General features: G+C 42.0%; 1 protein-coding gene across 4 annotated transcripts in view; it reads left to right on the top strand.

Annotated features, from left to right (window-relative positions):
- FRMPD1 (FERM and PDZ domain containing 1) overlaps positions 1-24753 on the top strand; it is a 140581-nt gene that overhangs the window by 95457 nt on the left and 20371 nt on the right. For 3 of the 4 annotated variants that reach the window (XM_044779198.2, XM_044779199.2, XM_070519165.1), the window contains exons 3-7: positions 9935-10092; positions 10888-10990; positions 13475-13520; positions 19965-20072; positions 23375-23470. In XM_044779198.2, coding sequence (XP_044635133.2) covers positions 9935-10092; positions 10888-10990; positions 13475-13520; positions 19965-20072; positions 23375-23470 — 511 coding nt within the window. The remainder of the gene's footprint in view (positions 1-9934; positions 10093-10887; positions 10991-13474; positions 13521-19964; positions 20073-23374; positions 23471-24753) is intronic. The other variant, XM_044779201.2, reaches the window with a different exon arrangement.

The raw sequence follows: 24753 nt of genomic DNA, 5'->3' as shown, positions 1-24753 counted from the left end.
CCTGTTGTCACACACCTGTCTTAAAACTATTTACATTTAGTATCTGTTAAGCTAGACTTTTATTGCTCTTCATTTTCAGTTTTTACTCTTACCTGCCTATTCTTCCATGTGAAATTTAGAACAATTTTGTTGTTCTATTAAAACAAATCGTCATAAGATTTACTGAACTCTCTCATGGTTCATCTGGGAGTGTTTGCTTTATAGGGCAAGACTTAGAGAAACATACAGAGCTTAATGCAACTTGATGCCTTCTTCTTCGTGCTTGGTTTTGTCCTCAGGGCTTAAAAAGATTTCTTTCAACTTACCTTGAATCTTAAAACTGATGAACACACTTGTACCTGTCTGCACACGCGTGCACACACACAGGCATCATGGCACCTTAGCCTCAGAAGCCTTGTTGTTGGTTTTACATGCTTTTCAAATCTACTTGTTCATTATAATCATAAATAGCCTATTTACTAATTATAGGGATGGAGTTATTTGACCTTTCGAATATTCCTAATGATGTAGAAAGACTATTTCAGGTCCCAGTTTTTTGCTGCTTTTTGACCCATGGGCATAAGTGAAAAGATTCGAGGAGGAGGACGGGCTGGCTGGAAGGTCCGGCACTGCATCTGCAGTAATGGGGTAACTTCTCCTCGCAGCTCTAGGCCTTTGCCCTTTAGCGCTGTACTCACAACATATGCAGTCAGTGCTCCCTGGAAACTGTCACAGCCTCCGCAGAGCCCTGGGATATGACTACATGCTAAATTTCTTCCTAGTACGGACCACTACCTGTATTCTTTCTTGAATAAACTTTAGATTAAAAATCCGGCTTATAACAAACTTTAGCTTTTTAAAATCACTCAAGCTGAACGTAACACAGTGTTTAAACCAAGATTCAAAGTGGTTTCTCCACATCCTGCTGGAACTCAGGTGAATTCTTTGTTGTTACAAGATTGAGGTGAAATAGGTTGGAACTTGTATCAGAGAGCAGATAAAAAGCCGGAGAATATTTGTGGCATAATCTATTTCCATCTGGTGTTTTTCCTTTTTGTCATTATTGATCAGCTCATATGAAATTATGACCCATAAAATAAAGGATTAGTCTACATGAGACTGTTTTTGTGATATATTGACCATGTTTTTCTACTTCTCCCTCAGGCCGGATCCAGTTATCTGACAGGAATTCCGTTGGGGTAGCCGTAGGTCTTATGCTGGTCCAATGTAAAATCATAGGGATCGCCTCAGATTGAGGAATGAGCCCACACGAAGGCAGCAGACACAGGCTTTTGGATTGTCAGCGCTCAGTTTGATATTTATAAGATGCTTCAGAGGAGGAAATCTTGCTACAGAGCTCATTTCCTTCAGCTCCCCGTCAAATATTGAACCTTCTCTGTGAGGAGAGGCCACAGTTTGGTCATGTTCTTAAGCAAGCCCTCTCCAAACAAAAGCTGAAATGTGGGCTTCAGGGAAAATGTCAAATCGAGACTTTGGGCCAAAGCGACCGATGCTGCTCAGGGGTGAGGCCCCACAGCCCCGTTTCTCTACAGTTGTTGAGGAACCCCACTTATGCCCATTCTTCATGTGTTTGTATTGTAAGCATTTTTCTCCCAGGATCTTATTTTTTAAAATTGATTTACTTATTTTCAACAGCTTTATTGAGATATAGTTTATACACAATACAATTCATCTACTTACAGTGTACCATCCATTGCTTTTTAGTGTACTCACAGAGATGTACAACCATCACCATAAGCAATTTTGGAAGATTTTCATCATCCCAAAAAAACTCCATGCGTATTAGCAGTCACTCCCCAGTTCCCCCCAAAACACTCCTGCCTCCAGCCCCAGGAACCACTCATCTACTTTCCGTCTCTCTAGATTTGCCATTCTGGATGTTTCACATAGATGGAATCATGCAATATCTGTCTTTCATGGCTGGCTTCTTGCACTTAGCGTAGCTTGTTCAAGGTGCATCCGTGTTATGGCATGCATCAGTATTTCATTCCTTTTTATTGCTGAATAACAATCTGCTACGGAATATTTTCTTTGTCATTTCATCAGTTGTACATTTGGCTTCTTTCTGCTTTGGGCTTATTGTGAATTATATCGCTGTGAACATTAGTGTGCAAGTTTTGTGTGGACTTCTGTTTTCATTTCTCTTGGGGATGTACCCAGGAGCGGAATTTCTGGGTCACGTGGTATTTAATGTTTAGTCTTTTGAGGAACTGCCAGATGGTATGAGGGTTCCATTTTCTCCACATCTTTGCCAACGCTTGACTTGTCTTTTTGATTATAGTCATCCTAGTGGATATGAAGTGGCATCGCATTGTGGTTTTGATTTGCATTTCCTAAAGGGCTAAGCATCTTTTCATATGCTTATTGGCTGTTTGTATATCTTCTCTGGATAAATGCCTATGCAGATCCTTTGCCCCCTTTTTAATTGGGTTATTTGTTTTTTTTGTCTGTGTTATAAGAATTCTTTGTATATTCAGGTTTATGATTTACAAATATTTTCTCCCCTTCTGCAGATTGTCTTTTCACTTTTGCAACGGTGCCTTTGGAGCACAAAAGTTGTAATTTTGATGAAGTTCAATTGATCTATGTTTTCATTTGTCACTTGGGCTTTTGGTGTCATATCTAAAATGACACCAAGGTCACAAAGATGTACTCCTATATTTTTTCCTAAGAGTTGTATAGTTTTAGCTCTTACATTTAGGCCTATGATCCATTTTGAGTTAATTTTTATGTATATGAAGAAGTAGTTATAAGCTTTTATCACTTAAATTTCTCCTTAAGTTTTCCTATCCTGATATGCAAGTTTTATTTATTTATTAATATTTATGTATGTCATTGAAATTGCCCATTCAAGCCATCCGTCTCGTCTCGGATGCCATTCTCTACCCCTCCGCTCCTTAGAAAGGTGGCTGCTCTGCAGAGCTGGCGTAAAGGAGACATATTTCTTTCTAGTTTTGTAATTCTCTCTTTTGACCTTTTTGAAATTTAATACTTTGTATGGTGTTCAGTACCACAGTGTGGTGATTTTGTCACCGTGTTGAATTATTTCTGGCTAGCCAACTAATATCTGAAAAGATTTTCTAGAATTTTTATTCAGTTCATTGGTGAAGACGACTCCAAGCAGTTCTGACTGTTGCCTCTCTGACAGGAGCAGATGAAGATTATGGTCCATAGAAGAGAAAGAGAGCACGAGTGTGTGCACGTGCGTGTGTGTGCTTGCTTGGCCCCTTGATCCTTGTTCTTGCAGCCGTCTTTAGTGTTTAAGAGCTCAGGCTCCCATGTCAAATCATCCAGGCTCAAACATGGCTCTTTTAAGACTTCTAGGCCTCAAGTTTTCTCATATTCTGGAGGCCCACTCTACATTATATTAAACGTCATGTATAAAATATAGCCACATCTCAAATATTTTATATAACTGTATAAAATTTGACAAATTGACATAAAGGTACATTTTTAGGTATTTATTCTAACGTCTATTAATTACAGTTTTAAAGTTTTAAGTATGTCTGGGACAACTTTGACATGAAAGTTTACTTTTTAACTAAATTTTATGAAATTTGAGTATTTGTGGTGAAAACATAGTGTCTTAATTGATATGCTCTGTAAGTGTGAAATATACATGGATTTTGAAGACCTAATATGAAAAAAAGTGTGAAATATCTCATCAATAACTTTTTAATATTGATTACATGTTGAAATGATAGTATTTTGGATATATTGGGTTAAATAAAAATATATTATAAGAATTAACTTCCCGTTTTTTTTTCCTTTTTTCATGTGGCTATTAGAAAACTTACTTTAAAGAAAGTAGACCCAGTTTGAAACCCTCTCCTCAGCTTAGTCACATTCAAGTCTCTCAAAGCAAGATTCAGTCTCCTTATCTATAAAATAGGGATTATAATCATACCCACCTCACAAGTTTGTTGTGAGGGTGAAGTGAGTGAGCAATAAAAATAAGTCAAGGAGATCTCGTCAAGACGCCGGTGTAAGCAGACTCTGAACTCACCTCCTCCCACGAACACAACCAGGTTACAACTATTTTGGAAAAATTACCCTGGATAGAAGACTGAAAACTGGATAAAAAGAACCCCCACAACAAGGGACAGTCCTAAGGCGGAAGAGGCAGTAACTCCGGCAGGAGAGGCAAAAAGCCACCTTTGGGAACAGTGGAGCTTCTCAGCTGGCCAGGCGGGAGCCACCCTAAGGTACGCAGCCCTCCCTAGAAGAGTGAGGTCTGGAGCGGGGGCGATATTGTGGTAAGCATCCTTCAGACTTAGGCCAACTGAAACAGGGGTCTTCCTCTCTGGCTTCCCTGGCTATTGACTGCAGCGAGGACACCCCCAGAAAAGCTATCCACCGAAAGCCGAAAAGACCTGGGTCTTAAAGGGCCCACGCACAAACTCACTCATTGCAGCAACCTAAAATCACCAGAGAGAAGGCTGACAGTCCTTTGGTGAAAAGAGACTCACCTGGTGGGCTCTGGGGGCATCTTGGTGAGAGGAGCGACCTCTCCGGAGACTGAGTCATTGGTGGGAGCCATTGTTCTGACCTGGTCCAGGCCTGCTGACACAGACCCCGGTGGGCGCCATTGAGGTTCTTCCCTTGGCTTGTTAGCCCAGCGGTCTGCCACACCCCCTAGAGCACAGATTTAATCCAGTTCAGCCAGGGCAGGCAGCCCACCCTAGGGACCGGCCCCACCCAACAGTAAGCCCTCAGGCTACTTTTCGGCCTGCATTGACTGGGTGCATTGATCCTCTACAGGCAGGTGGGTGTGTCTGCCTCTTTGGGGCAGGGCCTGTGTGAGGACCAGGTGAACTGTGGGGGACATTGGTGGAGAGATGGGGGCCTCTGCAGTGCAGCGTTGGGATATGCTCCAGCGGGTTGAGAGGTGTGCATGGACCAGGACTGTGTTGACGGTGTGTGTGGTCCTGTGGGGGGTGAGGCTTATCAGCGCAGAAGGACTGTGCTTCACAAATAGCCATAAAAAGGATCAGCCCCACCTTCCAAAACCTGAAACAATTGAGTGCTCCCATGCCTAGTGCCAGCCCCACTCAGCTGCACTCCTAAGAGAACTGACAACAGCCTTATAGGCCTGAGGCCTATCGCAACTGTAAGCCCCTGAGCCTGGCAACCAGCTACACTGGGTACCAACCCAATTAATGGGAAAACTGCAACAGGAGTGTGCTGATAGACTTTGTAGCTGATGGTGCTGAGGCTCCCCAAACTGGATTTACAAACAGCTGACCAGGGAAGGAAAGATTATACTCCCTGAGTACCTGCAGTAAGAGCAACCCTGCTACAGCAGAAAGACACAAGTAGCCCACAAAGGGGTCACTCCTGGATCATTTGGACTGTTGACAAGAGGGAAGCACACTGCTGGGCCTCCTAAGGCATCTCATACATCTCCAAAATCAGGAGACATAGCTGACTCACCTAATACATAGAAATAAGCACAGAGAAAGAGGCGTAATGAGGAGACAAAGGAATACCTTCCAAGCAAGGGAACAGGACAAAAACCCAGAAAAAGGACTAAATGAAACAGAAATAAGTGACCTACTTGACAAAGAGTTCAAACAAAATATCATAAGGATGCTCACAGATATTGAGAGAAGACTGGATGAACACAGTGAGCTCATCAGCAAAGAACTGAAAAATATAAAAAACCAATCAGAAATGAAGAATACAATACTGGCAATGAAAAATTCACTAGAGGGACTCCATAGCAGAGCAGAGGATGCAGAAGAATGGATCAGTGAGCTAGACAAAAGACTAGAGGAAATCACCCAAGCTGAACAGAAAAAAGAAAAAAAGAATTAGAATGAGAACAGTCTAAGGGAACTCTGGGACAATATCAAGCACACTAACATTCGGATTATAAGTGTCCCAGAAGGAGAAGAGAGAGACAAAGGGGCAGAAAATTTATTTGGAGAAATAATAGATGAAAATTTTCCTAACCTGAGGAAGGAAACAGACATCCAAGTACAGGAAGCACAGAGAGCTCCAAACAAGATAAGCCCAAAGAGGCCCACACCAAGACATATTATAATTAAAATATCCAAAATTAAAGGTAAAGAGAGAATCTTAAAAGCAGCAAGAGAAAGGCCGCAAGTAACATACAAAGGAAAGCCCATAAGGCTATTGGTGGACTTCTCAGCCAAGACCCTACAGGTGAGAAGAGAATGGCATGACATATTTAAAATGCTAAAAGAAAAAAACCTACAGCCAAGAATTCTCTATCCCTCAAGGTTGTCGTTCAGAATGGAAGGAGAGAGAAAGAGCTTCCCAGACAAGCAAAAATTAAAGGAGTTTATCACCAAGAAACCAGTTCTACAAGAAATGCTGAAGGGACTTATTTAAGTGGGAAAGTGATGATCACAAATAGAGATAAAAAAATTATCAAAAAAAAAAAAAAAACCCCAAAACCCAGGCAATAAAATCACTTGTAAAGGTGAAAATATAATAAAGGTAGCAGATTAACCACCTGTGAAGATAATATGAAGGTTAAAAGACAAATGTACTAAAATCACCTATTTCAATGATAAGAGGGTAATGGATAGACACACACTAAACAAGAGACTATATATGATTTCAAAAACATAAAATGTGGGAGGAGGGGAGTGAAAAAGTAGAGCTTTTAGAAAGAGGTCAAGCTAAAGAGTCAATCAACTTGATATAGACTGTTATATACATAGAATATTAAATAGCATCCTCATGGTAATCACAAATCAGAAACCTATCATAAGTAAGCAAAAAAGTAAGACAGAAGAAAACATATTACTAAAGAAAGCCATCAAACCACAAGGGAAAAGAACAAGAGAAAAAGAAAGGAACAGAGAAGAGCTACTAAAACACCCAGGAAAAAAAAAGTAACAAAATGGCAATAAATACATATTTATCAATAGCTACTTTAAACGTCAATGGACTAAATGCTGCAATCAAATGCCATAGGGTGGCCAATCGGATAAGAAAACAAGACCCGTGTATATGCTGCATACAAGAGACACACTTCAGACCTAAAGACACTCACAAACTGAAAGTGAAAGGATGGAAAAAGATATTCCATGTAAATGGTAAAGAAAAGAAAGCAAGGGTAGCAATACTTATATCAGACAAAATAGACTTTAAAACAAAAACTGTGACAAGAGACAAAGACGGGCACTACATAATGATAAAGGGAACAATCCAACAAGAAAATATAACACCTGTAAATATCTATACATCCAACATAGGAGCACCTAAATATATAAAGCAACTATTAACAGACATAAAAGGAGAAATAGACAGAAACACAATAGTAGTAGGGCACTTTAACACTCCACTAACACCGATGGATAGATCATCCAAACAGAAGATCAATAAGGAAATGCTGGCCTTAAATGACACATTAGAGCAGACAGACTTAGTATAGGGTATCCTCAGAAGATTAAGAATAGGTCTACCATATGATCTGGCTATTCCACTGCTGGGTATTTATCCAAAGAACTTGAAAACGCAAAGGCATAAAGATATATGCACCTGTATGTTCATCGCAGCATTATTCACAATAGCCAAGTCTTGGAAGCAATCTAGGTGCCCATCAAGGGACGAATGGCTCAAGAAGACATGGTATATATACACAATGGAATACTACTCAGCCATAAGAAATGATGAAATCCAGCCATTTGTGACAACATGGATGGACCTTGAGGGTATTATGCTGAGTGAAATTAGTCAGAAGGAGAAAGTCAAATACCATATGATCCCACTCATAAGTAGAAGATAAAAACAACAACAAACAAACACATGGCAACAGAGATTGGATTGGTGGTTACCATAGGGGATGGGGGGAGAGGGCAAAAGGGGTGATTAGGCTCACGTGAGAGGGGCTGGACTATAATTACTTTTTGGGTGGTGAAGATGATGTAATCTACACAGAATTTGAAATATATTATGATGTATATCTGAAAGCTATATAATGGTATAATCCAATGTTACTGCAATTAAAAAAATTAAAAAATTAAAAAATTCAGATCACTCTCTGGCACATAGTGCTCAATCAATATTTTTACTGATTGTTGTTTTATCAGAGTTTTTTTTAATCTGGAAGAGTTTTTGATCAATATTACAAATTTGTATTTTTATTTAAAACTTATTTTTTAATATTTAGTCTTCCCAACCAGGAATGCAGCATAACTTTTGCCCAATTACTTGCCTTCCTTTATTGCATCAGCTCATTGAGAATGCCTGGCACTACATACACATTCAACTAATCTGTTTTTAATGAATTATTGAGTGCTTTTTGTAGCTGGTTTTGTGTTTTTTATCCTGCAACTCCACTAAACATTTTTTTAGTGCTAGCAATTCTCTTTGTGCATTGTTTTCTAGGTGTATATCATCATCTGTTAAAAAGACAAGAGAGTACATTTCCATTCCCTATGTATTACTCCTCTTATTGTTTTCCTTCTCTGTTGACTGTTACAAGCGTTTCTCCTGCTACATTAAGTAGGAATAGTGTCCAGAGTATCCTTTCTGTTGCTTTTTTAAAGGAACACAAATGTTGATTTTTGGCCTTCGGTGTAGTATATTGTTTATTATACTTAGGCTCTTTCATAGCTTTAAAGTTTTTTTAAATCAGGAATAGCTAGGGGTTTTATTCAGTATAAATTTTCACAGTTGTCTGTTTCTTCCCTCTCATTAGACCTATCTGCTAACACTTGTCAGTATTACCCAAGTGATTGCCTAGAAGAAATCCTCTCTTTTCTCCTAAGCTGTGTGGGTCGATCATCATCTATTCAGACAGCCTAAAGCGGCTGTAAGCCAGGCTCTGAGGGGCTCCTTGATGGATAAGGTGCATGAGGCTTTGTACTTGGACTTATCACATGCATTTTTGGCTCCATGAAGCAGTTTTTCCTATTTCCTGGTCCTTGTTGAAATGTGAGATCATTGTAAAGGACAGAGAGGTGATTTTCAGATAAGTGAGGTCCTGTTGCATTGGTCAGAGTTCCTGACAGTGTTTGGTAAATGGATGAGAATAAATGATGGATCTTACTGCAGAGCCCCGAGGGAGCTGTTACTCATCCACATTTCTGTTGTTTATAATGACAATAAACACCTCACCCCATCACTATTTGACCTTCCTCAGAAAGAACCACTGACTCTTGGAAAGTCGTCGTTTGCCACAGACAGATGAAAAGTAGCTTGTGACTCACTTTGTGGTTTTGAGATAAAAAAATACAACTTTCAGTTTACCAGTTTTTAGACATATAGAGAACATATGTTTTTAAAGATTAATATAGAGGGAGACCTGGCTATCTGGGATTTCACATTGGCATCCTCATGGTTACAGAGTTAAAAGGGAAACAAAATTCATCATAAAGCAAGAAAGAGAAAAAAAATCACCAAAGAAACAACCCAGCTATAAAATTAGTCGTCATCAGACATCTAAACTGAATAACTCCTTGTTCCTGTTCATGGTCCATATATTTCCTCTTCTGTGCCTCTCCTGAAGCAATACCTCCTGCCTGATTGCCTGTCCATCCATCCATCCATCTACGCATCTAGACATCCACCCAGATATACGTACATGCATCCATCCACTCAGCAGCAGTTATCACATACCTTCTGTGTGCCAGGATCTGGGCTGTGTAGGTGTACCCTGGACCTCTCAAACACCTCCTCTTACAGGTAGCCCATGCTTCCCTGATTCCCTCTCCCCACCTCCCAGAGGTGCTCTACTCCTTCTCTGAGTGCCAACAGCATTTGGTGACTTCTCGTTTAGAACATGGTGCTGTGTTCTATTTGGTGTATTATCTACTGGCCTTTGTGTTTTCTTTCTGTCAAGAGGAAAGTTGGGGTCTGCTCAGCTCTGCATCTTCCTCCTCCAGGATCCCTGGGGCTGACCGGGTTTGTGGCCACATCCCCTCTCTCTCCCTTTCACACAGTCCTTCTCTTCCAGGGCTAAAGTTGCTGCCGCTGACGGGCCCCCCGGGATCCCAGCCCAGACCCTCACCACTGTGAAACACACAGTAAAAATAGAAAAAGACGCTGTCCTCCAGGACTATGGATTTCACATTTCCGAGAGCCTTCCCCTCACAGTGGTGGCCGTCACAGCAGGTAGGGGCTAACAGGAAATGAGAAAAGAGTTTGACTTTTTGGGGGGAAAGGGTCTTGTTCTCTTCCCATGTCTGTGTCCTATGACATGCAGAAAATACTACGCCAGGAAGTTAGAAAGGGTGTGCCAATTCTGTTTTGGGCTCTGCACCTTCCTTTGGTGCTGGGAGGGAGGGAGCCCCAAGTGCACATCCATGGCCTCAGCCAGGGCTTTGCCCCCTCTGGGGCCCCTGGCCCATCTCAGGGGCAGTGACAGTGTTTGGATCAGCCGGCCTTCCTCTTTGAGCCCCGGATGCTCCGAGCTGGGGAAGAGTTTCCGGTCAGACAGTAATGGACCCTATTGATTTGTTTTCACTTGAGTCTTTGTGAAATATGGGCTTATCAGGGTGAAGAGGAGCAGGCTGGGAATGTCGAGTGTTTGTTTTCATAATTCAGCTGCGTATTTATGTTAGATCTAGGACTAGTTAATGTGTTAATTTTGATTTACACACACACCTGAGTCCTTAGAGATGAACGTAGTGGATTCTTTGGCCAGCTCCGTTGACTGAGGGGTTTCTGTTAGTCTTCTTTCCCAGGACAGTCTCCTAACATCCTTGAAGGTGATGGATGGAGGTACATTAGCCATGATTTCTAAGCAGGAAAACTGAGATCCATGTGAGCCCGAGGCTGGCCAGAGATGGGGGTGTGTGAGCCAGTGCCCTGGGGACTGGGTCAGGCTGCCATTCGAGTGTGCTGCTGTGACACACCGGCCTGGGCTCTCCTGGCAGGAGCACCAGTTACTGCTTTTCTGTCTGACAGGGGGCTCCGCTCATGGCAAACTTTTCCCCGGTGATCAGATCCTCCAGATAAACGACGAGTTTGCCGAAGACCTTTCCTATGAACGAGCAGCCGATATTCTGAGGTACTAAATTGTCTTCTATATCTTTTCTTAAATGCTCTTGCAGGTACAGCCTGGTTGGCATCTATGTAGTTTCATTGATCTGGCTCCTCCCACCTTCTGCCTAGTGTCATTGTGATTTGTGTAAACGCCTCACTTTCTGCCTGGACTGTGGTCTCCTTGAGACCAGGACACAGTGGGCACTCAGTTGAATGAGTGGATATGGTCAGCACTGACAGTTGGTGGCCCTGGTTTTAAGATGGAGAACTGTCAGTGGTAGGCAAAAAAAAGGACTAACAGGACATTTTATAGGCACATGTAGGCCTTGTCTTTTAAAATTTTCACTCAGTACTGTTTTAGTGACTTGAATATAAATACAGAAATGAGAAATTGATGAAAGTCAGCTTGAAGATACTTCACGTTTGTACGTTAGTTTGTGCCTTTTTGGGAACGGCTGATCTGGTTTTGGGGTGGTTTTCATTTCTGAGGGCACATCATGGCAGCGCACACTGAGTAATAAGTGACAATAACAGGATCAGAGGAAGAGACAGAGCAGAGGCAGGATGCAGTCTCCGCCCTCGGGAAGCACACGGTCTCGCTGCAGAGAGACACGCAAACACAGTTTAAGATTTACAGAGAATCCATGAAAGTGTGGAAAATAGAATGTCTTCAGTCAAGGCCAATATAGCTCCAGAGTTGCCAGAGAATAAGTTGAGTGGGTAGGGCAGCCAGGAAAGAATTTGGTGATTTCATTTAAACAATGAAGTATAGTTATGGAAATCGTGAAGTTTGCTTTCCCAGTGATTGGATGATTTCTCAAAGATGATCTCTTCCAGCAAATGAATTTAGATTTTCAATGCTACCAGTGTTTCTTCTAGGCTAGATCAAACTCTGACTAATAAACTAAAATATTTACAATTTAAAGCAGTAGACCAGAATTTGGATGTTTAGGTAACATTGAACCCCAATCTGTGCACTGAGTATGTACTCTGGCCAGAGAAGCCTGTGGGGCAGTTAGACTCCACTCCCCAGACACTTACAGGCTGTCAGTGCAGATGCAACTCACGCACACCCTACTGAGATTGACGGCAGATGCTATATCAGGAGAAGCAGAGAAAAGGATCTGTAAACCCTGGAGAGTCCTCCAATTTGGGAGGATGTTGTAGTTTGACAAAACAGAAGGGTGCAAAAGTATTTCAGCTGTACCTTTAATGCTGGGTAGCATTTGGGCCTCAAAGATGGAGGTGAGAGTGATCCAGACAAAGTGACAAGCAGGAGCGCTGGGTGGGGCACAGGGGACACTGCAGTTCATTTTGCCTAAGGTACCAGATGCCTGGAGAAAAGTTCTGGGAAGTGAAGCCCAGATGATGGAGAGGCTAGAAGGCTGACACAGCAAGCTCAGGTGGTCTTCCCCTCCTGGAAGGGTGAGCCATCTAATCCTTCTGAGCAGGCATGTGGCTTGATGTGTGCCATGCACCTTTGCTCTCTGCCATAGGCCACATGTGGGAATCCCAGAAGTGCTTATTTTATACCTTAGTTCCCAGTGTCATTTTTTACTTATAAATGGAAAAAAACAAGCAAAATAAAAATGGCACAACAACAAAACCTCTTTAATTCCTCCAAATATCTGTGAGGCCAAAATGTCCTTTTGAGAGTACTTGGACCTTGGTTTGCTGTAAATTATCTTGGAAAATGCCTGTTCTTATATAAAATGGAACGGAGGCAATCCCCAGACACTTAGAAACCTTGGCTGAGTTTATCCATTTGAGGAAGTCACGTAACAGCAGCAATTGGCTTAAATGTTCATATTGCAAGAAGTCAAATGAAATTATTTTGCAAACTCTTTCCCTATGGCAAAGAAAATGGAAAACATGAATTGATTTTTCGTTGTATTGACTGTCTGCCAATACAAAGTGGAGGCTTGGCAGTATCTGGATGATTTGATCACTTTTGGAGTCTAACAGATAATCCAAGACAAAAATGTCTAGTATCTTGATTATATGAGTGGGCTCGTTACACTGACTTTCTGTGCCCAAACACCGTGAACTGGTTGGCTTTTATCTGATAAATGTCATCCACATTCGTTCATTCTGTTTAGTGAAATGTTTAGTCTAACTTTTCTGAAATAGCCACCTGAGTTGTGTTACGGCCATGTTTTCTCTATAAAAAATTTTTTTGGACATAAACCTAGCTAGAGGCCATAGCAACTAGATGAGTTCTCCGTCATAGAGATTAAATTAAGGCTAAGTGACTTAATTTAGTGGCTGTTGGCATAGACTAGACGGTAGAGGCAGTTATCTGAAGATTGCTCAAGGTAGAAGCAGCACTCGGGGACAGCTGAAGTTCCCTTGCAGATCACTGCTCTCTTCAACGTCCTTCTCAGTTTTGCTGAGCCAAAGAAGCTGAGGGGAAAGAGGCTGCTTTGTAATCCTGCCAGTCTTTTTGACCCTGACACACGTGTATCAACCAGAATGACAAAATGTTTTTGTCTTTATTCTTTTCTTTCAGGGAAGCTGGAGATTCTCTTTCAATCACAGTTGTTCGCTGCACGTCGGTAAATCTCTTTCTGTGTCCTATGTGTTAGTTTCACCTTTCTTGGCTCCAAGACCCTGTACCCTCAGTGGGATATGCCTCAGAGAACAACCAGGAAAGGCAAAGGGCAGAGGAGACAGCTGCCAGGCAGTGGGTGGCCAGTCGGTCAACGTTGCCTGAAGATTGCCTATGTGCTATTGTTGTAGAGGAAACAGATATGGGTCCAGGCTTCAGGAACTCATGGTCCAGCCAAGGAAACAGACCTATGATTATGCAGAGTGGGACGATAAAAAGGGCGCCAAAGTAAGAGTGTCAAGACAGGTTTGAATGGTATGACTTTGGGCAAGTCATTTAGTTTCAGCTTTGACTTTTGTAAGACAGTGATGATGACAATGATGGTCTTGTCTATCTAATGGGTTGTTATGAGGACCCAACGAGGTGTTGGATGTGAAAGTGTTTTATCTACTCTGAGGTTCACCACAAGGCACAATGTGGCATAGATGAGCACAGGGAGGAAATGGCACTCCTAAACCACAGGCCAAGGGGCCCTGCATAGGTGATACGGGGAAAAGTATGCAATCAAGTTATAAGAGAGGACTACAAAGGAGGAAACGTGGACAGGAAATTCTCATTTTGAGAGACTTGAATACGTACCTCTTAGCCTTGGCCACAAAAAGACAATAATAGAGGCATAGAGAATTTTAATAATGCACTTCACAATCTAATCTAATTGACCACATGCCAGGCTACCAAGAAAACTCGATAAATACCCCAAATACGCAACTGTATAGGTCTCTTTTCCAGAATATTATAAAAATAGAAATTGATAAGTATCAAAAGCTTAATTACAACTATCCAGCCATTTGGAAATAAAAATGCAATCTCCTAAGTAAAGAAAGAGTCAACTAGAAAAGCAAACTACCATTAGAAACTAATACTAATGTAAATATTAAAATAAATAATATAAAATAATTTAATAATTTAATATATAATATAAATATGATTTAATAATATAATATAAATATTTATATAAAAATAATATAGTATAAACATAAATATTTGTTAACATAAATATTAAATAATATAAAATAATTTTAAAAATTAGAACTACTTCTTAAATCTTATTATGTGAAGCTGAAGCTCTACTCAAGAGTAAAATTCGTAGCCTTAAGTGATTTTATTATTTAATAAGGGAATAGGTCAGAGAAATATTCAGTGCAAAAAATTGGAACAAAAGACTACTAAAACAAACATAAAGCAGAATAAAGAAAATAATAAAAATTAAAATCTAAATGATGCTTTGGAAAACAGAAAAAATTGTAAAGTTGATAAATATATCCAAAAGCTAGTAGTTTAAGGGGAAAAAAAGAAAATAGGAAAACCTTATGGAAAAGAAAAGTGTATGCTCCATGTGAAGGAAGCTGGAATATTACTGAAGGATGTAAAACATTTTTCTTAATGTAAAAGGAGATACATACCATGTTCCTTGGTTGGGAAACTATTAATCCATTAGTTATTCTTGTATTAATGTATATGCTTAATGTAAATTTAAACTCCCTATGGGACTTTTATTTGGATTTTGATAAAGTATTTCAAGATTAGACTTATCAAGAAAATCTTTTTTAAAAAAATAACAAGGACAGCCTTGATGTGCCAAATTTTAATACTAATAAAGCTGCAATAATTAAAACAGTAGGATATTGATGAAATGTTGGCCATATCAATGTAATCAAGTGGAAAGTCTAAGAATAGATATTAGTATAAGAATTTAGTATGTGATAAATATGGCATCTCAATTCAGAGGGAGAAAAGATGATTATTCAAGAAATTGTACTGGGACATTTCTTTAAGTATTTGGAAAGAATGAAGTTTCATCTCACACTATTTGATGTTAAAAAATTATATATAAAAAACCCATAAAAATGTAGATAATATGGATGGGGTGTCTCTGGCCATAGGTTGCAGAAAGAGCTCCTAGGCCTAGAAGGAGTGGGAGGGAGCACAGTGGAATGACTAGCTGTTTGATTATGTGGAAAAATAAAATCTCTGTGGTCCAAAAACTCTATAACATTAAGAAGCAAAGAAGTTGTTATCTCTCCTAATTTGACAAGTGTTACCTTTTGTTTTTATTTCGTGGAAATAGAATAGGAAAAAAACCACCAAAATAGGATTAAGAAGTTTGCCATAAATATGACAGACCAAGTGTTTTATGCACAAATAAATGGAGATTCGTCTATTCTAAGTGGACTTTGTCTATGAACTAATGTAAAACTAATAAATAAAAAATAGTATACTGACAGCTAATCACTATCAATACACATGCAGGTGTTAAGAGATTCTTTTTATTTAGCTGATTATCGTCTCAGTGGAGAACTTCTTTATCTTAACTAGGTGGTTTTATTCCTACTCTATTTCCAAGAAATGAAAGCAAAAGACAGCACTTGTTAAGTAAGGAGAGAGGGAAACAGCATATAGCTGCATCCTTCAAAAACGGAACAGTGTAGGGAGAGGAAAATGAACATGTTCCAGTACCGCTCCTGAGATTCCCACGAGGTTCCCAGGAAGAGGAGAATGTGAATGCCGTGCTCTGGATCCTGCAGAGAAAACCAGCGTTAGCCCAGCTGATGGCCCCAGTGCCTTGGAGAGATGCTCTGAATATCATCTGGCTGACTTGGGCCTCTCACCAGAAGTCATGTGATCATAAGACAAATGATCCTATGTGTCTGGCTTCAGCAAGGGTGCTCGTCTTTGTCAGTGGATTCTTAGAGTTCTTAAATGACTTGAAATGGACTAGGAATTATAAAATCCAAAGTTGAAATATTAATTGCTGCTTCTCTAGGACGTAGAATTTTATAGTAAAGAAGTATGTTTTGATTTAATTGTGTCAGTCTGTATTTATATTAATTATTTATGATATATTTCTTATAATATTAATACATATATTTAATGTCTTATTTAATTTTCACTGAAAGAAAATCCTGCAAGGTAGATACCTTCATTATCCCCCTTTTACAGGTGAGGACCCTGTGGCCTCACTCGCCCGTGGTCTCACATGCAAAAATAGGCGGAGCTGGGTTGTTTTCCAGGTAGTTAGACTCTGGTACCCACGCTCATTAGCTTTATGCAATTTTACCTCCTTAACCCTGCTTTCTTCAAAAAATGGCATTGGCTAATCTAGGGCAGGGGGGATGGGCGATTGCAAAGATATAGAAATGTTTTCCAACTTGTCCCTTTCAGTGGGCTTTTAAGCATTAAGTCTTAATTCAGTAAAAACATGCACAGAGATCATTTTTATCAGTTCAGGTCTGCCACTCTCTGATGAATTAATTTAGAACCCAGGGAGAGCTTAGACGTCCTAGAATAATGGGTAGCTCTTATCCTCTACATTGTTTCTTTTTCATATTAGATAGCCCAACTGAGTGGTTTACAATATGTTTTAGATGCCAAAGTACACAGGTAGCAGAGCTGACATTCAGGTGTAAAAGTATAGGGGCCACGGTGGGGCCTGTGCATTGGGCGTTCCCATGACAGAGAGCGTATTCTTTCTCAAAGCAGCTGGTTTCAAGGGTTCCAGATGTGAGAGAGGCCCTTCTTCTCTGTAACCCCACTGCCTAGTCGTAGTGCAGAACAAGTCTCTCTTGTATGAAATAGCTCTTCAAAGATTTGGAAGTGTGGCCTTCTCTCCAGGCTAAACGCTGTTCCATCAACTCTTTATCCTAAGATGTGTTTCTCTGAATTCTCACTTCTCTGATAGCTTTCTGGACAGATTCCAGTTTCACGGTGACCCTCCCAAATGGTGGCACCCGGACAGGAATACAGTTCCACCTATGGTCAACCGGTGTGAGTCCCACAGGGTGTGGAGGGTGCACTTGCAACATGCACCGAGAACGCTAGTGAAGCCCAAGACTGGTTGACATTTTAGCAGGCCCAACCACGCTTTTGGCTTGGGTGAAACTTGAGGTTGACTAAAAAGTGAGCTGGTTTTCAAATGAATAGTTGCCATGCTAGCCCCCCACCCCCCCATGCCATGCTTCTGCAGTTGATTTTTTTTTTACCCTCAGTGCCATGCTTCACATTAATTCCTGTCAAATCACGTTGCTTTGGCCCAGCGTTCTGGCTTGCTGAGATTTTACAGTCAGGGAATTGTGGGCTGAAAGGCATATCTGCATAGTCATCAGCTGTAGTCATTCTTCTTTCCTTTCAGGGAACCACCTCTTCCCAAGTCCCCCCACTACCTCCGTTACCCAGCCCGTTGATGTTCTTTAGCCTGATTTAGCTCTGGGCCTAACTCTTCCAGAATCGCTCTCCCTAGGGTGAGAGACGATAGTGGTTACTTCCGCGCATTCCTGTTCTCTCTGTGTCTCTCCTCTGTTCTGCCCCTGATTTCTCGTTCTTTGAGTTTTTAGGGTGCTAGTGGTTGTACCTGTTGCTTTGACCCCTCACTTCAGCTCTACGGCCCTGCCGCTCTACACCCTCATGTTTGTTCTTAGTGATTTCCTGGCCTCTGACCCATGGCTGCCCCGGTCCTCAAGTTTTCTGTACCCCTCTTTTAGATTCCCCATTCCTTTCTCTTTCCTCCAACATTTCTGCTGCCTGAGGTCTGATGACATGTTATAGCTCCATGTCATTCACAGGTTTGGTAAGTCTACTTTCTCTGACTTCATCCAAGGCTTTGCTAAACATCACTGATGGGGACTGAGCGGAAGGGAGCCTGAGTTGCTTAGTTAGAAATCAGGACAATTTTGAGTATGGCTGACTAGTTTTGAATCCACCTAATGGCTCTGCCTCTGGCCTTCTCCACAGGAGGATTATAGGAGACTTTATCAAATACTTTGCAGGAATGAAGGAATACTTCTATGTCCGCAGGACCCTGGCCTACCAATCTGGAATCCTATCTTCAAAAGAAAAGTGAACTTGGTTTGCTCTGACTTGTTCTTGGTAACTCCATATTGGTTATCAGTGATCAATGTCTAAAAGTTCGCTGACCATTTCTTGTCTTGGATTTTGCCAAGAACTAATGACAAGCTTACCAATATGTGTTTTCCTGAAATCTTCCATATTCATTTTCTGGGAAACTTGATACTTAACTATCTTTAGTCTCCTAATATTTCTTCCATTCTCTGTTCTGTGGTTAATGCCAACCTTTACATATAATAGGCCCATCAGCCTCCTAGTTCACTGCTAAAGAATCTTGAACTTATTCAAAGCAGTCTGATAGTCGCATCACTAATTCTGGCTTGTAACTTTCTCCTTCACTTATTCTTTCTATCTCTTCTGGTTGGAAAACAATTTTGCTTGAAGAAGAAAGCAAATTGAGATTAATTTCTCAGTTGAGGGATTACCACACAGGTTATCACTTCTCTGGGAACATTGCTGTTTTCCTCTCTCCTTCTACTAAATATTTTGTTTTTTTAAAAGCAAACTGTATATGTGAGATATTGAATCAGTCATGAATCCTGTCACACAAAGGTTCTGGTTACCTATAAGATCACATTTATCTTCTTGCATTAAAATGACAGGGTCACTTGTTCACTTCATGTACTCTATGGCATTGGTTTGTTGATATCTGAGTCTCTGAGCATTGTTTCCAGCAGCTTCCCTGACTACTGTGACATATCTCTTCCCTCAGCTACGCAGAACATGGCCCAGAAGCTCCCTCTTGGGACTCTTATACATGTAAACATTCTAGAGGCTTGCCTAAAGACTGTCCAAACCAAGAAACATAGGATGCTGGGCTGGGAAAAAGCATATCAGGATTTCATCCAGGAAGATCACATCCTGTTGGTCTAGATCACGCAAGTTGCTGTTATTGTGTCATAATTTAGCCTGATACAGTGTAGGCCAAGGCCTTTACTAATTACTCATAACAATCTGTGATGACTGTTTTTGCCTCTGGGGAAAAAGGGTACCACCCAAAAGATGAGAAGAGCAAAGAAGGGCCACGAATAAATCACGGGGGTCAGAGCTTCAGGGAGCGCTGGAAGCATTCCGGTCCAACTCCCATGTTGTGCACATGGGAAGACTTAAGGCCAAAGAGGGGCAATGACTTGGCCAAAGTCACACAGTTATTTTGTGTTGTTTTACAAACAGACACACACACAAAACTGGTTTTCTTCCATAAGAATTCATGTTTGAGGTAGTTCTCACAACAGTTGAGTAGCAGAACTTGGGTTAGAATTCGGGTCTCTTTGTTCACAGGCCGGTTCTCTTCGTGTTCATCAAATCACATCCATTTTGCTACCATATTGAATCTTTGACTCTTCTCAGACACATAAGAACATTGTCTGGGTTGGGGCCCCTAGATTTTGTGGAAAGAGATCTTTAATGAGATGTTGTCCTTCTCTGTGAGTTTTAATTGAATCCTCAACAGCTGTCAGATGTTTGCTCTTATTTTTAGGAAAGGAGAAGATGTATATGGCTCTTATCAAATTCTTGTTATAAAATGTGTCATGTTATTGTTTTTCAGGGAGTCCCCAAGTCATCCTTCCTGACTGAGGAGAAGAGAGCCAGGCTGAAGACCAACCCTGTGAAGGTGCACTTTGCTGAGGAAGTGCTCGTCAGCGGGCACAGCCAGGTGTGTCACTAGTCAGGGATTGAAATTACTCTTCACGAAGCTCAAGAGCTGCCTGCTGGCACATGACTCCCTGAGACTCTGGAATGCACCGCATAGAGAGGATGCAGAGGGGCTGCAGTAGATTTGCTAAAGGCTCTGTGTACCCTCAGCCTGCAAACCAAAGCCAGGGAGAACCACTGGGGCTGGGGAGAGAAGCACAGGGTGCAGCTCTCTGTTCTTCTGGGACTCCATTCTCCTGCCCGTGAGACTTCAACAGATTGCGGTTGTGAATTTCTCATTTTGAAGCTTCAAACTTAGTATTCCCTCTGAAGGTGATATATTGATAGTAGTGATGGTAGTGACAGGGACTGCTTTTTTTTTCTTTAAGAGCCATTGAAGCTCTATTACATGAACCTAAACTTTTTGGGCAAATAATCCTTAGTCATCACAACACCCTGCAAGAGAGGTATTTTAACAAAAGATGAAGCAGAGGCTCAGAGAGGTTAGGAGAATTAACCTCTGAGATCACACAGCAAGATAATGCCTGAGCACAGATCTGTGTGACTTCAGTTCTTTTGTTTTCCGCTATGACATACTGTCTAGTCTTTTTTGATAGGAGCATACCCAGGTTTGGGGGTTCAGAAGATAAATTTATAAAGGGAAAATGTTGGCTAGAATTCGATGTTTTAATGTGGACTGTTGGATAAAAGGCTCATTTGTTCATAATTTACTCATTCTCCCCTCTCCCGCAGTCATCTGTAACTATGCCATTCTGAGTTCAGCCATCAATTTTAGATTTTAGATTTTGAAACTTTCAACTGAGAGCTTGTCCTTATCTGGTCTTCCTACCGTCTTAGAGACCAGTGAATGGGGAGTCATGCCCATTTAACAAAGGGTCCAGGGGATCTGGTTTACCTCTGCAGAGCCCTTATTTTCTGTTTGTCCTGCTACTTAACAGACCACAGCTTCAGTTAGACCCAAGAGTGAAAGATGGGTCTGTTCAGGCCGAGGCCGGCGGGGGCCCAGCGCACTGAGAGCTGTAGCCGGCGAGATTGGAGTCTCTCTGTGCTCATGTTTGTAAAAACGGATTGAACCTCTTTAGCAAATCAAATTTAGGCTCAACATGTGTTTTTAAGAGTAGTACACAGGAATGAGAAGTAGAGGCTAGACTCAGCTAATAGCACAAGTAGAGAATGAGGGCTCTGCGATGTGAGCCAGATCACTGGACCCTGTGTTAAAATGGCCATGACCCACCCTCGCTTCCATTTTCTAGTGTCTATGCTGAGAAGACCAGTAAGATGAGCTACAAAAACTAGTTGAGAGTGTTGGTGGAGGTGGGGAGTTAGAGGAACAGGGTTCTCTGGGGAAACTGCAGGTCAGGACAGCAGGTCTGCGGACCAGCCACGTGAGGCAGAGACAGCAAAACCAGGGAGAGTGCCTCATGACCGACCTTCATCCTTTCAAGTGTTTAAAAAATGATAAAATTGGTTGTTAAACTTTCCCTCTTGAAACATAATAAGACCCTAGAAGAATCTGAAATGGTAAACCAACATTTGAAACATGCTTAACTTTGCTAACGGTTAAAGAAATGCAAAAGAAAACATTAAGAAGGGACACTGTACTTAGTAAATAAGCTTCAAACTTAGTATTTGTAAATAAGTAAGTAAATAAGACTAAAGAAAAAATGTAAGCTCTTGCTGCTGAGACAGCAGCTGCACTCATGTACTAATTGGTGGCTTTGTCAATTGGTTTAATTTTGGGGGGTGGAAAAGAACAAAACTTAATGAATGCCGTAAAAAGTGGCCCAAGGATCACATTCCTATTAATTTAGTCTATGAAATAACTTACATGCAAAAATCCACATATTTAAAGATATCTGTAGAACTAATATTTAAAATAGCAACAAAAATTGGAAAAATGCTAAATGTCTAGGAATGGTTAAATCAATTCCTGTATTTCAACTCAATGGAATATTATAAGTCCATTAAAATTATAAACATTAAACCCACATGAAAAAGTGTATATGAGATATGTGTTGGGTAAAAGCTGAGTATAGAATAGTGTATGTTCTCTCATTGCAGCTCTCTGAAAACTATTCACAGGTGTAGATAAAAATTGGAAGAGCCTTGGAGAAAAGCAAATGGTGGTAGTTATGTGACGTTGTTATGGATGTATTTTTTGTTAATCACAAATAATAAAGGACTAAGGAATAAATTTCACACTTGGGAAATCCAAAGATTAAGATTTCTAAACACCTGAAACCAGAGAAGTGAGGTGACAGCAAAGTGAGCAGTTTGAAATCCCTCACCCCTGCTTGAAGGTGAAATGGCACTGGGATACGAACATACTCCTTTTTCCTCTATAAAGATACAGCAGTTTTAAAAAAAAGTTATAGAGAGTGATGAGTGTGAATCTTGCTTGAAAGATACAATTGCTCTGATATTTAGAAGATGCAAGATTCTCATTTGAAAAAGGCTGTCAAGTTTTGGGGGAAAAAATAAGCTTCTTTCCCTAGGTGGGCTTGTACCCAAACTCTTCGCAGAGATTAGTGCTGGGAGCAGTTCTAGCTCAAATCTGGGGAACTCAAGAGCCTCTCACTGGGTCTGGAGGACACCCGCTCAAGGGCCCTCTTTATTTGCAGCTAAATACTGAGATGTCACTTTTTATGAGAGCTGGCCCTGGGGGGATTCCCAAACCCAAAGGGAATCGTTCTCCTGACCTACTCCTCCCCAGGAATTTGGGCTGGCATGGAGTCACCAAACACAGACCAGTCCTGTGCCTCCTTCCCCAAAAAGTCCTCCAACAGTGGCAGTGTCCCCTAGGAGATCGCGCACGTGTGGGGCGGTGGTTGGGATGAGTGGAGTGGAGAGCAGCCCTCTGCCTTTGGTGGTGCTTCCCTATAGGAATGTAACAGTAAAATGGACAGAGGGGCCTTCGGAAGCTTCTCCCCTGCATTCCACCCCAACGCCACAAGGCACGGTCTGAGGATGTCAGGCCCATTTGGGACAATGTGCATGCTTGTCACCTGACTTGCCAAATTGCATCCCATAAGGGTGGCAACCAGCAGCGAAGTGTCAGCTGATGGTCGTGAGTGCTCAGTATGCTCACAGCAGGGCTTGCTCTTCTCCACTGTCTAGTGGCTGTCCCTTGAACAAAGCGTGCCTGTCTCTGTGTGGCATGCCTCGTCCATCAGAGAAATCTCCCAGTGCCAAGGAGGTTAGGGAGGATCCTGCTCCCACACCAAGCAGGGCCAGGGACACTGAGGATTTGTCACACCCAGGGACAGGGAGGGCCAGTTTCAACACCACTCTTGTGTTTTCCAGGGTAATTCTCTTCTGTGTATGCCCAACGTGCTCAAGCTGTACTTGGAGAATGGACAGACCAAAGCTTTCAAGTTCGAGGCAAACACAACGGTGAAGGTATTGAGAGTAAACTTGAATCTCTTTCCCAGTGAGAATTTGCTGGTGCCCAGGACCCCAGGCATCTTGCCCTACAGCTGCTTTGGTGGTCTCACAGCCACCATGGTCTGAGCACCTGCAATACGCCAAGCACTGTGTTATCGCATTTAGTTGCACAACCACCAAGCAAAGTGGTATCTTTATCACCATCTTGCAGGGAAGGAAACCAGGGCTCAGAGGGATGTAGTACCCAAGGTCTTAGTACAACTCGTAAGCCATCACCCTTAACCACCGGGCTTCCCTATGTATGTGACTCCAAAGATTAGAACAGTGAAAATCCCAGGCATGGTGTCAGGGCAGGCCCAGGCCCCTGCATCTTCTGTTCTGGGTTAAAGTCAGTTCAACTTCTGTTTAACTGGTTCCCCCATACGAGATGCTCCAGGGGTGGGGATGCATAGAGCTAGGTAAAGGGTGCTCCCTGTCTTCCTGGAGCTTGCAGTCTAGTTCAGGGGATGGGCATTCAAGGAGCTCCCAACAGTCCAGGGCAGAATGCAGTAAGGCTGTGAAGAGAGGGACAAGGAAGTGCTCTGCCTGTGAGGGGAAGAGCAACATCTGTCTGTCCTGTTGGGACCTCAGAGAGGCTTTGGGAAGAAGCTGGACCTGAGCTGAGTTTTGAAGGGCAACTAAGAATTCGACCAGGCTGGGTGGGGACGGCGCTGTGGGGGGTTGGAGGTGCACATCAGCTGAGGGAGTCACAAGACCTCATGCAGAGCCAGGAGGTGGGCACTGCCCAGGAAATAGTGAACTGTCAGTGGACTGGAGCCCCGGCCACTTTCTTGTGGGAGGAGCAGGAGACGGCACAGGCTGGCTGGGGAGACCCTCAGATGACAGGCAACAAGGTTTGGATTTTATCCGGTGACAGTAAGGGATGGCGCTGCAGTTTCTGAATGCGGGAGTGAATAGTGTTGGTGGGAGGCTCTGAGGAAGGAGCAAATGCAGGAGTCGCTCAAACAGTGAACACTGTGGAAGACTACACCCTGGGCCCTGCTCTCCTGGTACCAGGGGAGAGCAGGTTCTGGTGGCTGGTGAGCTCTAGGAAATGGGCAGTGGCCAAGACACACACACACAAGCACACACACACCTGTGCACATGCACTTGTGTACTCACATCCACGCACACAACGCACGCACACATACACGCACGTAGCCAGCGTTCCTCTCCAGCACCTTCCTTTGGCAGGTCCCGGAGCTGCTCCACATAATCTATCCCCTCCTTACCTCAGCGTGACTCAGGGGAAGCTGGAG

Source organism: Equus asinus, chromosome 10 (genome assembly GCF_041296235.1).
Source record: "Equus asinus isolate D_3611 breed Donkey chromosome 10, EquAss-T2T_v2, whole genome shotgun sequence".
Taxonomy (NCBI): Eukaryota; Metazoa; Chordata; class Mammalia; order Perissodactyla; family Equidae; genus Equus; species Equus asinus.
This window is presented reverse-complemented; position numbering and strand designations above follow the sequence as displayed.